Here is a 12,260-nt window from a genome sequence, read left to right on the forward strand (position 1 = left end):
CTTTCCTAGAAGGGGCTTAGCAAGAGAGCATCACCTCTACAAATGTCTGCACAGCGTAAAGTAAGCTTTGCTGCTTCTGCAAACCAAGCACTTCTGGCAAACTCAGATCCCTGTTCGGAAAATATTCTGTTCTGTCCTGCAATAAGAAAGACCCTTCAGGCTGCATCTGTATATCATTTCTGAATGTCAAAACAACATTTTCTTTGTTTTGCTGTCCATAAAGCCAAATGCCATTTAAAAGCCCAGCAGCCTGAAGGCAAGGATGAGAATAGACTCTGAGTGGCCACAAAAACATCCTGAAGTGTCATATTTTTTCACACAAGCTGAGAGAAACATAGGCAGCCCAAAGCCCTTATTAGACTTTGTGCTTTTGCAGACTAGTGCTATCAAAACAGAAGACAAGAAAGACCATGGTTACTCAGTAGATAAACTTGTGACAACTGTAAAAGGCAAGTTTCTCTTTGACTGCAAAGCAAATATGAGAAGTAGGACAAATATGGTGAACACAGTAGCCCTGTGAAAAGGAGGCAAAGCATACCCAAGACAATCAATTTAATTCTACCTGAAAGACATGGCTGATAATTTGCTTGGAGTCTAAGTTGATTAGCAAGGTCATTAGTATCCAACATACAGAGGAGTGACAGAGAAACCACTAAGGGGAACAGACTCTTCTGTGAAATACATAAGTCAGCCCTAGTTGTCTTCCTTTGCAAGCTGTCAACTTACTATGAGAAATAAAAAGGACTTTCCTTGTAAATCCAGAGTCACATATGAAAGGCTTCTGATAAAAGGCATCTCCACATGGCAGAAATCCATGGCCCCACAGATCTACATTGGAATTTGGTGCATCCCTCTGTGACTTACTCATGTGCCCAACAAAATGAGGAAGGTCCCCTCCTCTCCTTTCCTATAGGGTGCAATGCAGTTGGGAAAAATCCTTAATTTTGCACAGGGAAGGCATTGTCTGACTGTTGTGACCATCTTTTTAGTCATAGTGTTCAGACTTCTTTAAGAGTACACAGAAAGTGTTTGTAAAGAGGGCACATACATTTTACAAGTGTAAAGCAATTTTTCATTGTCTAGCCACACAAAATATTGCTAGGATTTGATGAAGAACTCAGATGAGCATCATGCTCACCATCCCTATAAGTCACTCCTCAGGAGTCTTTGATGTCCAGGAATGCATCAATCAGATGGGCTGATGGCTGGCCCCTGGGGATCCCTGGGACACAGCCTCTGTATTGCTACATTGTTTTCATTTCCCAGGTCAATGTACACACATAGCTCTGATGACCCTATCAGTTACCAGCTCTGGGGTTTTTTTCACTCTAGGGTTTTATATTTTTCCAAGCTGGTGCTCATCCCTTTGAATCCTTCAGCATCTGAAAAATGTATCTCAGCAAGCTTAGTTCTGTGATTGATTTTTCTTTTCTTTTTTTTTTTTTTTCTGTGGACTTTCTTACAATTGTTTCTGCCTTAGAAAACAAGGGAGCAAAAGGAGCTGCAGATGGACAGGGCCTCTGGAGGCAAGTTATGGTTTGCACAGAGAGAGGCATGTGTTTTCTGTCTCAATTTTGGAAGTAGCAGAGAGGAGAAAGGGAAATGTATGAACAGTATAATGATACAAAATCCCTCCTGATTTTTGTGTGCATCTTACAGCAGCAGAAGCAGTTTAGGCAGGTCTCAAGGGGACTCAAAAGGAGGTAGTGTGATACAGTTTTTGTGTGGAACACTATGGAAAAGGCCTGTTTCATGCCTGAAGTTTACTTTTCCTGGGGATAGGAACCTGGCTGCAAAGCATTACTCTGGCCACAGTGGCAAAACCATCAGGAATCACCCAGATCAATTAAGTCTCCCTTTCTAGACTGAGGTATTTCTGCAGCTCCAAAAACCAAAATGAAAGAAGAGAGTACATCATGACGCATAGAATCATAGAATCCTCAAGGTTTAAGGAGACTTTTGAGATCATTGAATCCAACCACTAACCTGCCACTCTGCTGTAACCTCTAAATCCTAAACGATATCATCCAGGGACCGATCCAGGCACCACTTCAGATCCAGGCACCACTTTCAGGGATGGTGACTCCACCACCTCCCTGGGCAATCTATTGCAGTGCTTCACCAGCCTAACAAGGAAAAAATTTTTTCCTAACATCTAATCTAAATGTCCCCTGTCTCAGCTAATAACTGAATGACTAGTCCTCTCACTGCAGACACGGCAGAAGTGACCAACCCACACCTCTCTACAACCCTCCTTCAGGCAGCTGTAGAGAGCAATGAGGTCACCCCTGAGCTGCCTCTTCTCAAGGATAAACAAACCCAATTCCCTCATCTGTCCCTCATACCACATGGGTTTTATGAGCTTTGTTGCCCTTTGCTGGTCTTGCTCCAGCATCTCAATGTCCTTTATAAAGTGAGGGGCCCAAAACTGAACACAGTACTCAAGTTGTGGCCTCATCAATGCCAAGTGCAGGGGGATGATCACTTCCCTGGTCCTGCTGACCACACTATTTCTGATGCAGGCCAGGATGCCGTTGGCCTTCTTGACCGCCTGGTCACACTGCTGGCTCATGTTCAGCTGCTGTCAACCAATACCTCAAGGTACTTTTCCGCTGGGCTGCTTTCCAGCCAGTCTGCCCTCAGCCTGTAGCGCTGCATGGGATTATTGTGGCCAAAGTGTAGGAACCAGTTGTGACCCAGCTGCAGGACCTGGCACTTCACCTTATTGAACCTCATGCAGTTGTCCTCAGCCCACTGATCAGGTCAGTCCAGGTCTCTCTGTAGAGCTTTCCTACCCCAGGCAGTTCAACAGTCCCACCCAACTCAGTGTCATCTGCAAATTTACTAAGGGTACACTCAATCCTCACACCCAGATCCTCAATAAAGGCCTTGAACAGGACTGGCCTCAATACTGAGTCCTGAGGAACACCACTAGTGACCAGCCATCAACTGGATTTAGCTCCATTCACCACAACTCTCTGGGCCTGGCCATCCAGCCTGTTTTTTACCATCAAAGAGTGCACCAATCCAAGCCATGAGCAGTCAGTTTTTCTAGAACTATGCTGTGGGAGACAGTGTAAAATGCCTTACTGAAATCCAGATAGACCACATCCACACCCTTCTCTTAATCCACTAAGTAGGTCACCTTGTCATATATTGGTCAAGCAGGACTTCCCTTTCATAAATCCATGTTAGTTGGACTTGATCCCCTGGTTGCCCTATATGTGCCATGTGATGGCACTCAGGATGATTCCTTTCAAGGCATTGATCGGACCTGAGGTTAGACTTGCAGGGCTGTAGTTCCCTGGACTCTCCTTCTGACCCTTCTTATAGCGTGGACGTAATAGGTTAATGCTTAAGTGTTCAGCAGTACCAGTGGTCCAGTATCCTGTATGCTGGGAAATCAGTAGGTAAGAGGCTTCTCCATAAAATTCTCCTTCATGTGTCATCTTGGGAGTCTGGAGTTCCTGCACGAGACACATAAGTAACCCCATGGGGACTCACAGACGAAAACACGCACCCGATGTTGCAGCTCAGTGTGAGATGATTCAGTCTGGTTTTGAGCAGTTTACATCTTTCCTGGCACTTCTGAGGTAGTTTCTTTATATATGTACTGTAAGGGTAGCTCTGGAGGGGAGGAGAGGAGGAAAGAAAATATGAATGTAGCTTGAGGTGAGCAGACTGGTATTTTTCCAAGGTAAGGCAGTTCAGGTTTTTTTATCTTGTTAAACAGTAAGTGCTGGGGGAAAAAACCCTGACAAAAATCACAAAACAAAACAAAACCCAAATAAAACAACCCTCTATGGTTTAGAATCAGAATGAATCAAAAAGCCCATGCTACTTCAGGACCGCAGTTTATCTTCTGGTTTTGGAGACCAGGCTTTTTGAATGTTGAGTACCAATAAAGAGTAGAATTGGCTACCTATCAAGTAGAGCAGGAGAGGTGGTAGTGAGATAGGCATTTGATGTGGAGGACAATGGCAAACACACAATGCTAAGGACATGATCAGAGTGTCCCTGCATGCCCAGGGAATTCTGTAGGTTTCGAATGCCTGCCAAGCAGCCTGCAACTGCAATATTTCCCACCCCAAAATACTGCAGACAACCATGTAAGCTCCTTAGGGTATGGACACAAGCAGAGACAACTGGGCATACAGTGAGCCATCCCTGCTGAGTATGAGATCCTCAACTCCTGGGAAGTGCAGGGCATGCCTGTAGTGGTGTTTGGGTACTGGGGTATCTGCACCACAGCAAGTCTGCAGTCCTGCTTCTCCATCCCTGCTGTGGCAGTAGCACTGCAGGGTTCTGCACCTGCAGGCTAACTGCAGCAAGCTGGGCACCTTCTGACTCCCCTAAGCACTTGGGCACCAACTGGGTGATGAGGGCAGCTTTGTTTCTGTTGTGAGTCAGAGCTGCTTCCCCATGGCCTCTGCATGCAGATAATTGAATCTTCAGACTCCTGCTCTGTGAAGGTGCCATGTGAGTTACCTCTCAGGCAGCATATCTGTCCTTTTTGCCATGTGCTAACTTCTGCCCAAGGTCAGCCCTTCCTTTCCTTCCAGTCTGAACTAAGCCACATAGCACTGACACTCCAAAGGAACAGCACTTCCAGCACTATTTCACCATTGCTCTGAAGTGGCAGCAAGTACAACATAAAATGTCTTCAACTACTGCATGCTGTGTGGTACTGGAAATCGTGTTGTCTTGACCAAGCAGCTAAAAGGAAAATCTTGTGGTTTTTGGTCAGGGGTTTGATTGTCCCCAGCAAGATAAGAGAAATCATCTATTATTTTATTTTTTTGTTGTTGATCAGTTATGGTAAACAAAGGAGGTCTGTAGGTTTACAGGATAGAAAAGAGTCATTATTGTCTGGGCCAAACAGTGCAGTTCAGGGATTTTTCACTGAGCTCACAATCTACCCTATAAAGGTTTATGTACCCCAAGAGTCTGGGTTTTCTGAAAAAAAACAGAAACTCTTCCATTGTAAACAAACTGTACTTTGAGTCTCATTCCTTCTCTTCTTTTCCTTTTCCATCCCCATTTTGTTCAAAGGATGAGAAGAATCAAGTGTTGATCACAAATGCTTGGCTGCAGATGGTAAGTAACCTGTGTCAATAAAGAAAAGAAACTGTCTAATAGAAAACTACTGAATGCAATTTCTTAGCTGAAAAGCAAGATTGCTGTCTTTTAACTTGTCTATAATGTGATATAAGCAAGCATTTTGAGTCCTTTCAAATTTCCCAAGTGCTCCACTTAGCATTGAAAATGAAATTCAGGAGACTGCAATTATCTTTTGGGCTGACCTGTTGACCTTTGGAGGATGAAATCAACTATGTTGTTAAGCCAGTGGATGTAGGGATCTAGTAACAAAGAGCCCAAAGTTAGGGTCCCATCATAGCTGAAGAAGAGATTCTTCAAGAGACTCAAGGACCTTTCCATGACCAGTGATGGGGACTTGCTGTGAAGGAGCCAGACACCCAGTAAGACCCACACACTGCACTCACCACTGCTGGGAAAATCCCCATCTTTGTCTGACGCTGGGAGGCAGGGGTGGATGGCAGGGTACAAAAATCCCCAGCAGTTGCCCCTGAACACAGAAGTGATGAAGCCTCAATGGAACACATGTAGACTGGGTGGTGGAGTGGCCAGGGACCACAGGCAGACCCGAGATGCACTGCTGCTGGCAGTGCCCAGGCATATCATTGGGAATGTTGCTTTCCCTTGTGCTTCACAAACCTTGTCCATAAACATTCCTCCTCCCTCTACTGCAACCTGCTCCAGCTGAGGATTCACCTGCACCGGTCCTGCAGGATATGCAAAGCTGATCTTCTCTAAGGTCTTTAAGTCCCATCAGGTCTGCGTCTAGCTGCCTGTGGTGAGGGACACTGTGTTTTCCTATGATGCGTAAACAGATCCCCTTAACAGCTTGTGCTCAGTAAAGATGCAGTTCTTGAGGGAAAAACCTGCGGGAGACTTGAACGATTGAACTAATTCTGCATTGACTTCAGCAGCCAAACACTATCTCATGTTAATGGGTTCAACTGAACAGGCGGTTTTTTCCTCAGCTACTTGCTGGGATTTGCAGCCGGAATGAGTGCTTTTCTATTGCAAAAACTAACTTAGACCAACCCGTAGCACTACAGGGTTGTTAGGTCACAGTCTGTGGATGTCTTGTCCTTTGCAGAGGTGTTCTTCAGTTATAGCACTGATAAGGGTTTCCCTTTCAGCCATTACACTGAGCTTTGCGCTAGTTCCAAAAGATAATTGTGTTGAGGGGGAGGAGAGTGGACCAGAAACAGCACCTCAGCATGTAAAGATCACATACCTACCTTTCCTGGAAAGGTGGTTATTAAACCAATCACCCAACCTTTGCAACACATTAAATTATTTCCACTGAAGAGGGACACCTACTATTAAGAATACCAAAGTAATTCAAACCATCTCACCTCAGAACCAGCACACCTCATGGAAGTGATTACTGACAGACTTCCTTCCAGACCACCAGAAAAGGCTTGGATGTCTCCATTCAGGCCACAAAGTGGAGAGCTAGATGCTAATGTATAGCTCACAGCCTTCAGTAGTCACACTGTTATTTCCTCAGTATATACACCAACCTTTTTAATAATTAAAGCTGAGTATTAAACTATTACCATGCCACTATTGCTACTGGCAAAATCCATTCTGTTCCCATAATATTCCAGACAATTTAGAAGACTTTTACAAACTCATGTAATCTGATGTATTTTTTGCCAACAGTCATGGGTTGATGTATACTTGTCTTGGGATCAGTATGAATACCCGGGGGTGCAGAACTTGCGATTTCCAGCCGACCAGATTTGGGTACCAGACATTCTTCTGTATAACAGGTAAGCAAGATGTACAATGGCTGGTGGGGGATTAGAACTAGGTGTTGGAAATCAGCTGTGCTTCACTGATAGTCTGGGCCTTTTGCCATCTGTGAATTTGGCTCTTACACTTGAAAGAGCAACAGGAGCAAATAGGCACCCGCTAATAGATTTTTCTTAATAGCTAATCTAAATCTTCCTTACTGCAGTGATGCAGATGTCATCCTTAACTTTGTCTGAGTGAACACAGAAAAACTATCCATATTCTCTGTATAATTACTATGTCTCTACTGAAAAATTATTGTCATGTATCTGTCATAGTGTTCCTTATTGAAGTAAGCAAAAGGATTTTCTTCTCACATTCCTCAGCATGTATTTTATAGATGTCTCCATCATTCCTCTTCCACTCTGAACCCTCTCTAATCTGTTTTTCCTCCTCCAGAGATGAGGAGGAAAGTGCTAGCTCTCTAGCCAGCACTTCTGCAGTGTTGAATGGAGTGGAAGGTCTTTACACAGATGTTTCCTTAGTGCTTTCCAGGAGGAGGGGATTCTGGGTTTGCCCTGATAACAGCTTAGACTTGGACTTATTTCTTTGATCTATTGTAAACCCCAGATGTTTTATGTCAGCCTTGAAGTCATACTAGAATTTCACTGATCTGTATTTCTGTGACAATTTCCAGGGTAATACCTTCTAATCGTCCAGATTATATTTCATTCTGTTAGTTTCCCCAGTTCATCAAGATCCATCTTCTGTTCCAAGACCTCACCACAAGATATCCAAAGGGGGTTTGGAGAGACCTGGATTGTTGAAGTGCTCTTCTTTACTTCACTTCTTTTCTCCTTACAGTCTGTTTATTCCCTGTCAGTCTCTAAAAAGGAGGCATACAACCTGGTCCATATTACTGCAGTTTATAAGAACATGTTAAAGTTCAGATATATCTCCTGCCTCCTCTTACTCTGTAAGAAAATTAGATTGATTGTATGCAGTTGGCCCTTCACAAATCTGTGCCAGATGTTTTCACCTAATTTTATTTGAAGTTAGGCTCATGTGTCTATAATTTCACCTTTGAAAAAAGTCAGAATTCTCTCTGATCTTCTGCAATTCACCATGCCCTTCCCTGTTCTCTGTGAGCTCTCACAGAAAGTTGTTAATGCTTCAGAAGGGTTTTCAGCCAGTCGTTTCTGTTCTCAAGAGTATATTTCATCAGCTCTGCCAAGTAGAATCCATCTTATCTACCTTTCTTTAGCCTGGTCCCGCCCTATTTTGTCATGGACTCCTTGCACTGTGCAAGAATTAATTGTTTGTGAAGAGCAAAGCATAGAGGGTGCAGGATACTGCAGCTCTCTGCACCTTGTTGTTTTCTTTCCTTCCACTGCAAGTGATGGATCGACCTGGTCCTTTGTCTTCTCCTTGTTTCCTTCTGTTTATAAAACCCTTTCTTGCTACCTTTTGTGTCTTTGTTAACTATCACTCATTCTGCACTTAACCTTTTCAGTTTTATCCCCTTTGTTTTGTGTTGGGGACAATACTGAGGTCTGAGGACTCAGGACACAGATACAGAGCAGATCACAAGAGGAATAGAGGGTCAGAATTTTATACATGTAGTTGAGAGACAGGGTGTGTAATGTGGTGTAGTCATGCAAAATTGACCTGCATGTAGCCACCACAGACAAAGCTCTACAAGCCAGGGGAATCACCCATAGTTACCCTCTTCCCAATACACCCTCTGGAACAAACCCCCAGACCTGCTCCTGTGAAGAATTCTTATCTCGTCTGGCTCATAACTCCCTTAATTTTCTCTGAATTGATGAAATAGCAAAGACATTCTCTTTTCTTAGTCCCTTTCACCTAGTTTTTCCTCTAGAATTTCAATGAATCTCATTCTACGAGCCCCCTAAAAATGACTTATCCCCAGTGTCTTCCTTCAATGCTAGAAGCAAACCCTTGTCCCCTTCGCATACCAAGAGACTGCAGAACTGTTACTTCAGGCCATCATGGCTGTTACCACAGATACCTAGGTAACAGTGAACTTGATATACGTTGTGAGCTGCATCGTTCTGACAGCTGCCCTAGAAAAGCCTCATTGTCCTGACTGTCCAGTTCTTGGATACAGCAATGTGACACTTTTGCTCCTTTCTGTTCTGCCTTTGTTCTGAGACTTCCAACACTCTGTCTCTCACTTCTCTGAGGACATTGCAGCATGCTAACATCCTGCTGGCATGCTACAATGTCTATGAGATATTTATGCAATGTCTATGAGAAACTGATACTGTTCAAGGGTGGACTTTTCACCAGGTGCAGGAACTTAATTCAGATATTCTGTGCATTAAATTCAGCCAAAATACTATTTTTATGTTGACAGTTACTACATCTTTACTCAAACATCAGCTTGCTTTTCCTTTGTTTTCTTCTGTTTTGTTTGTACTGTGTTACAGTGCAGATGAAAGGTTTGATGCGACATTTCACACAAATGTGCTGGTGAATTACTCTGGATCCTGCCAATATATTCCTCCAGGTAGGGCACAGAGAGCATTTGTTTGCTTTTAATCAAATAAGTACAAGCAATTTTCCTTCATGAATGAGACCAAAGTGTTTGGCAGCAGTCTGTGGAAATTTTGCAATCTGTGTAATTATGGGACTGACCTGCTGAGACAATTTAGGTCCATTATCAGTGTACCTTACCACAAATCAATAAAACATTCTCCTGAGCAGTTTGCCTAGAACATCCAGTGGCCCACCTGAGGTGGGCATCTAAAGCAAGGTGGTATGCACCATCACCTCCTATTTCATGTGCAGTCTAATTAGGTCTTTGTTGAGAGTGGAGTGGTGTGTGACCAGAGGAGACCTCAAGAGCAGCACTCACTGTCCTTTGAAGCCCTCCCTGCCAGGCTGAGGCTACAAATCCAGGTGAAAGGACATCCTGGGCCAGCCAGCAAACACACAACTGGTCCCACAGTTGCTCACTCTGTTAGACAAGAAATGCCAAAACTTTGTGTCATAGCATAGCGTAATCCCCAAGCCTGTCCACAGGGCCTAGCAGGAAACAGCAGAGTCTACCCTGATCGCTAGTCCACTGCTGTTCCCTATCCATCAGACTCCCTAAAGCATCCCATAAAGTGGGCTAGACACATCCAGAGTAAAAATCATGGCTTAGATTAACACACAGGCAACAAAGGCCAGCAGGGAGCAAGGTTTAGCACAGCAGTGTATTTTCAAGGGACTGTGGGTTTAATGCAGGGCCTGACCATGAAGTCCTTTCTAAAAGCTGATTGCACAGTACAATCAACCATTGTAAGTGGATATCTATGTACTCTGTGCTCCTGTCAGACCTCCAGCACTGCCTGTAATCTTCTGGGGCCAGACAGCACTGGGACAAAGGCTGAGTTGCTCCTGAATGGCCACAGGGTCCTGGGCAGTCTACATCAAGGGTGCCAGTGAATGAGAGAAGGGTCTTCACTGGTGCTCCAGGAAGGGCAGCAACTGCCACTTACAAGACTTGTTTGGTTACCCCATGACTATATTACACAGACTTTTAGGAGAGGAAATTTTCTCACAACCAGTCAGACAGCTAAGGGCAAGATGAAATGCACCCTGCACATACTTGATCGTGACTGATATCTATCCACAGGCATTTTGAAGAGCACCTGTTACATTGATGTCCGCTGGTTCCCTTTTGATGTGCAGAAGTGTGATTTGAAGTTTGGCTCCTGGACTCACAGTGGCTGGTTGATTGACCTGCAGATGCTCGAGGCTGATATTTCCAACTACATTTCAAATGGAGAATGGGATTTAGTGGGTAAATTGGCTGTCCTAAATGTTTCCAATAGTCTGATTTTCAAAGGCAAACCCCAAATATAAAGAATTCATCAATCACACTGGCACATGAAATACAGATATTAAAAGTTTATGTGTAAGAAGAAGCAAAAAATAAAAGATTAAAACAAATCATGTGTCAGAGACAGCCTTTCAGCCACATTCATTGAACTGTGTCTGCAAACACTGTGCTCTGAAGAAATCACCTGCCATGGAGTACATAAATGAAAGCTACTAGTCTCGATGCTTCTGAGCATTTTGTCAGTACTATACTTGGATGTGTCTCATGTGGGTGCATGGAACACTACTGTCACATTTACTCTAACATATCAGCAAAATTGATTGATGTAAAAAATGTTTCTGAAAAACTTCTACATATATGAATCTCTCTCACTCAGGAAACAGCTGAAGTGTCTACCAGTTCATAATAACTGCAGATTAGTATGTCTCTCTTCTCCTCTGTGCTTTGGAAGATACATGTATTTAAAAAAGAACACTCTTTGCTCAGAACTAGGTATTCAGAGTGAGCTTCTAGTGAGTTATTTTGAGCTCACTTATGCAGCTATAAGTCAGAAGCAATGCTACAGAAATGTATGGAACTTGGATGACCCTAAGGAGAGCTTGCAAAAAACAGTTTTTTTCTTCAAGTCTGAATACGTAGACAAGGAAATAACTACCCTGACCAACTACATGCAGTAGTTTAACCATTCAGGGCATCCAAGAAATAATATTTAGTTTCATGAGAAGTCAGAGGTCTCTGCAGTTAAGTTCTCCTGAAGTCCAGCTATTTCAGAGCACTCCTGACTGTCCAGTGCTTCTTTATAGGGATTATTTCTGTCCAATAACTTTGCATATCTGAGTAAGAGTCTGTGATTTATCAGCCTTCAGCCCTGACCAGGGGTGAACAAAACAGGGACTTATCTAGCTCATACTGCAAAATCATAAAGTAACACCTCAGGCAAGCCATGACTATATCCTTTATGAAGACTTTGCTACTCTTTTTGCTACCTTTTTGCTAAAAATGTACATGTCAACACATCTTCTGTCATGTCCCCAGAAACAAAAAAAGAGGTGAACAATTTTGGCTTGAAAGGTACAAGATGCTGAGTTTTTCCAGCTCCCCTGACATTTCCTGTGCTGCTGCTGCTGCTGTCATGCAACATCTCAGGTTCAACATGGCCAGCCCTGCAGCTTTATTGTGCAAGTATGTCTCTTAACCTTAGATATGACAGACTTTTAGCTTAAACTGATGCAGGTTTTGAAAATTAACCTGTATCCTGTTTGTTTTTCCTGGCAAAAAAAAAAGAAAATATGTATAAAAGAATGACAGAAAAATAAGAAGCAGTGGCACTTGTCACAGGGAAAATCTGCTGCATGTGCTAATGGGTATGACATCAGCAGTTTATCACCATTCCCAGGATGTAGAAAGGCACAAAGCACGTTTTTCTTGTTGAGTTTGGGATGCTCAGGACTGTTTTGTTCTGGCCCAGATGAGCTGTCTTGGCTAAGCTAAGCTTGAATAAACCCTAGAAAACACTAAAGGTGGACTAGGAACAGCAGATGGAGGTGACACACATTAGTTCATAAACCATCAGTTCTTG

At 43.4% G+C, this 12,260-nt stretch overlaps 1 protein-coding gene across 1 annotated transcript in view; it reads left to right on the forward strand.

Moving 5' to 3' along the window:
- The window catches only part of LOC103803143 (neuronal acetylcholine receptor subunit alpha-7-like), a 59,895-nt gene that overhangs the window by 27,791 nt on the left and 19,844 nt on the right, over positions 1 to 12,260 (forward strand). The window contains exons 3-6 of the mRNA XM_009075683.1: positions 5,053 to 5,097; positions 6,757 to 6,866; positions 9,282 to 9,361; positions 10,475 to 10,642. Of these exons, the coding sequence (XP_009073931.1) occupies positions 5,053 to 5,097; positions 6,757 to 6,866; positions 9,282 to 9,361; positions 10,475 to 10,642 (403 nt within the window). The remainder of the gene's footprint in view (positions 1 to 5,052; positions 5,098 to 6,756; positions 6,867 to 9,281; positions 9,362 to 10,474; positions 10,643 to 12,260) is intronic.

The sequence above is a fragment of the Acanthisitta chloris genome, unplaced genomic scaffold (genome assembly GCF_000695815.1).
Source record: "Acanthisitta chloris isolate BGI_N310 unplaced genomic scaffold, ASM69581v1 scaffold2920, whole genome shotgun sequence".
NCBI classification, from domain to species: domain Eukaryota; kingdom Metazoa; phylum Chordata; class Aves; order Passeriformes; family Acanthisittidae; genus Acanthisitta; species Acanthisitta chloris.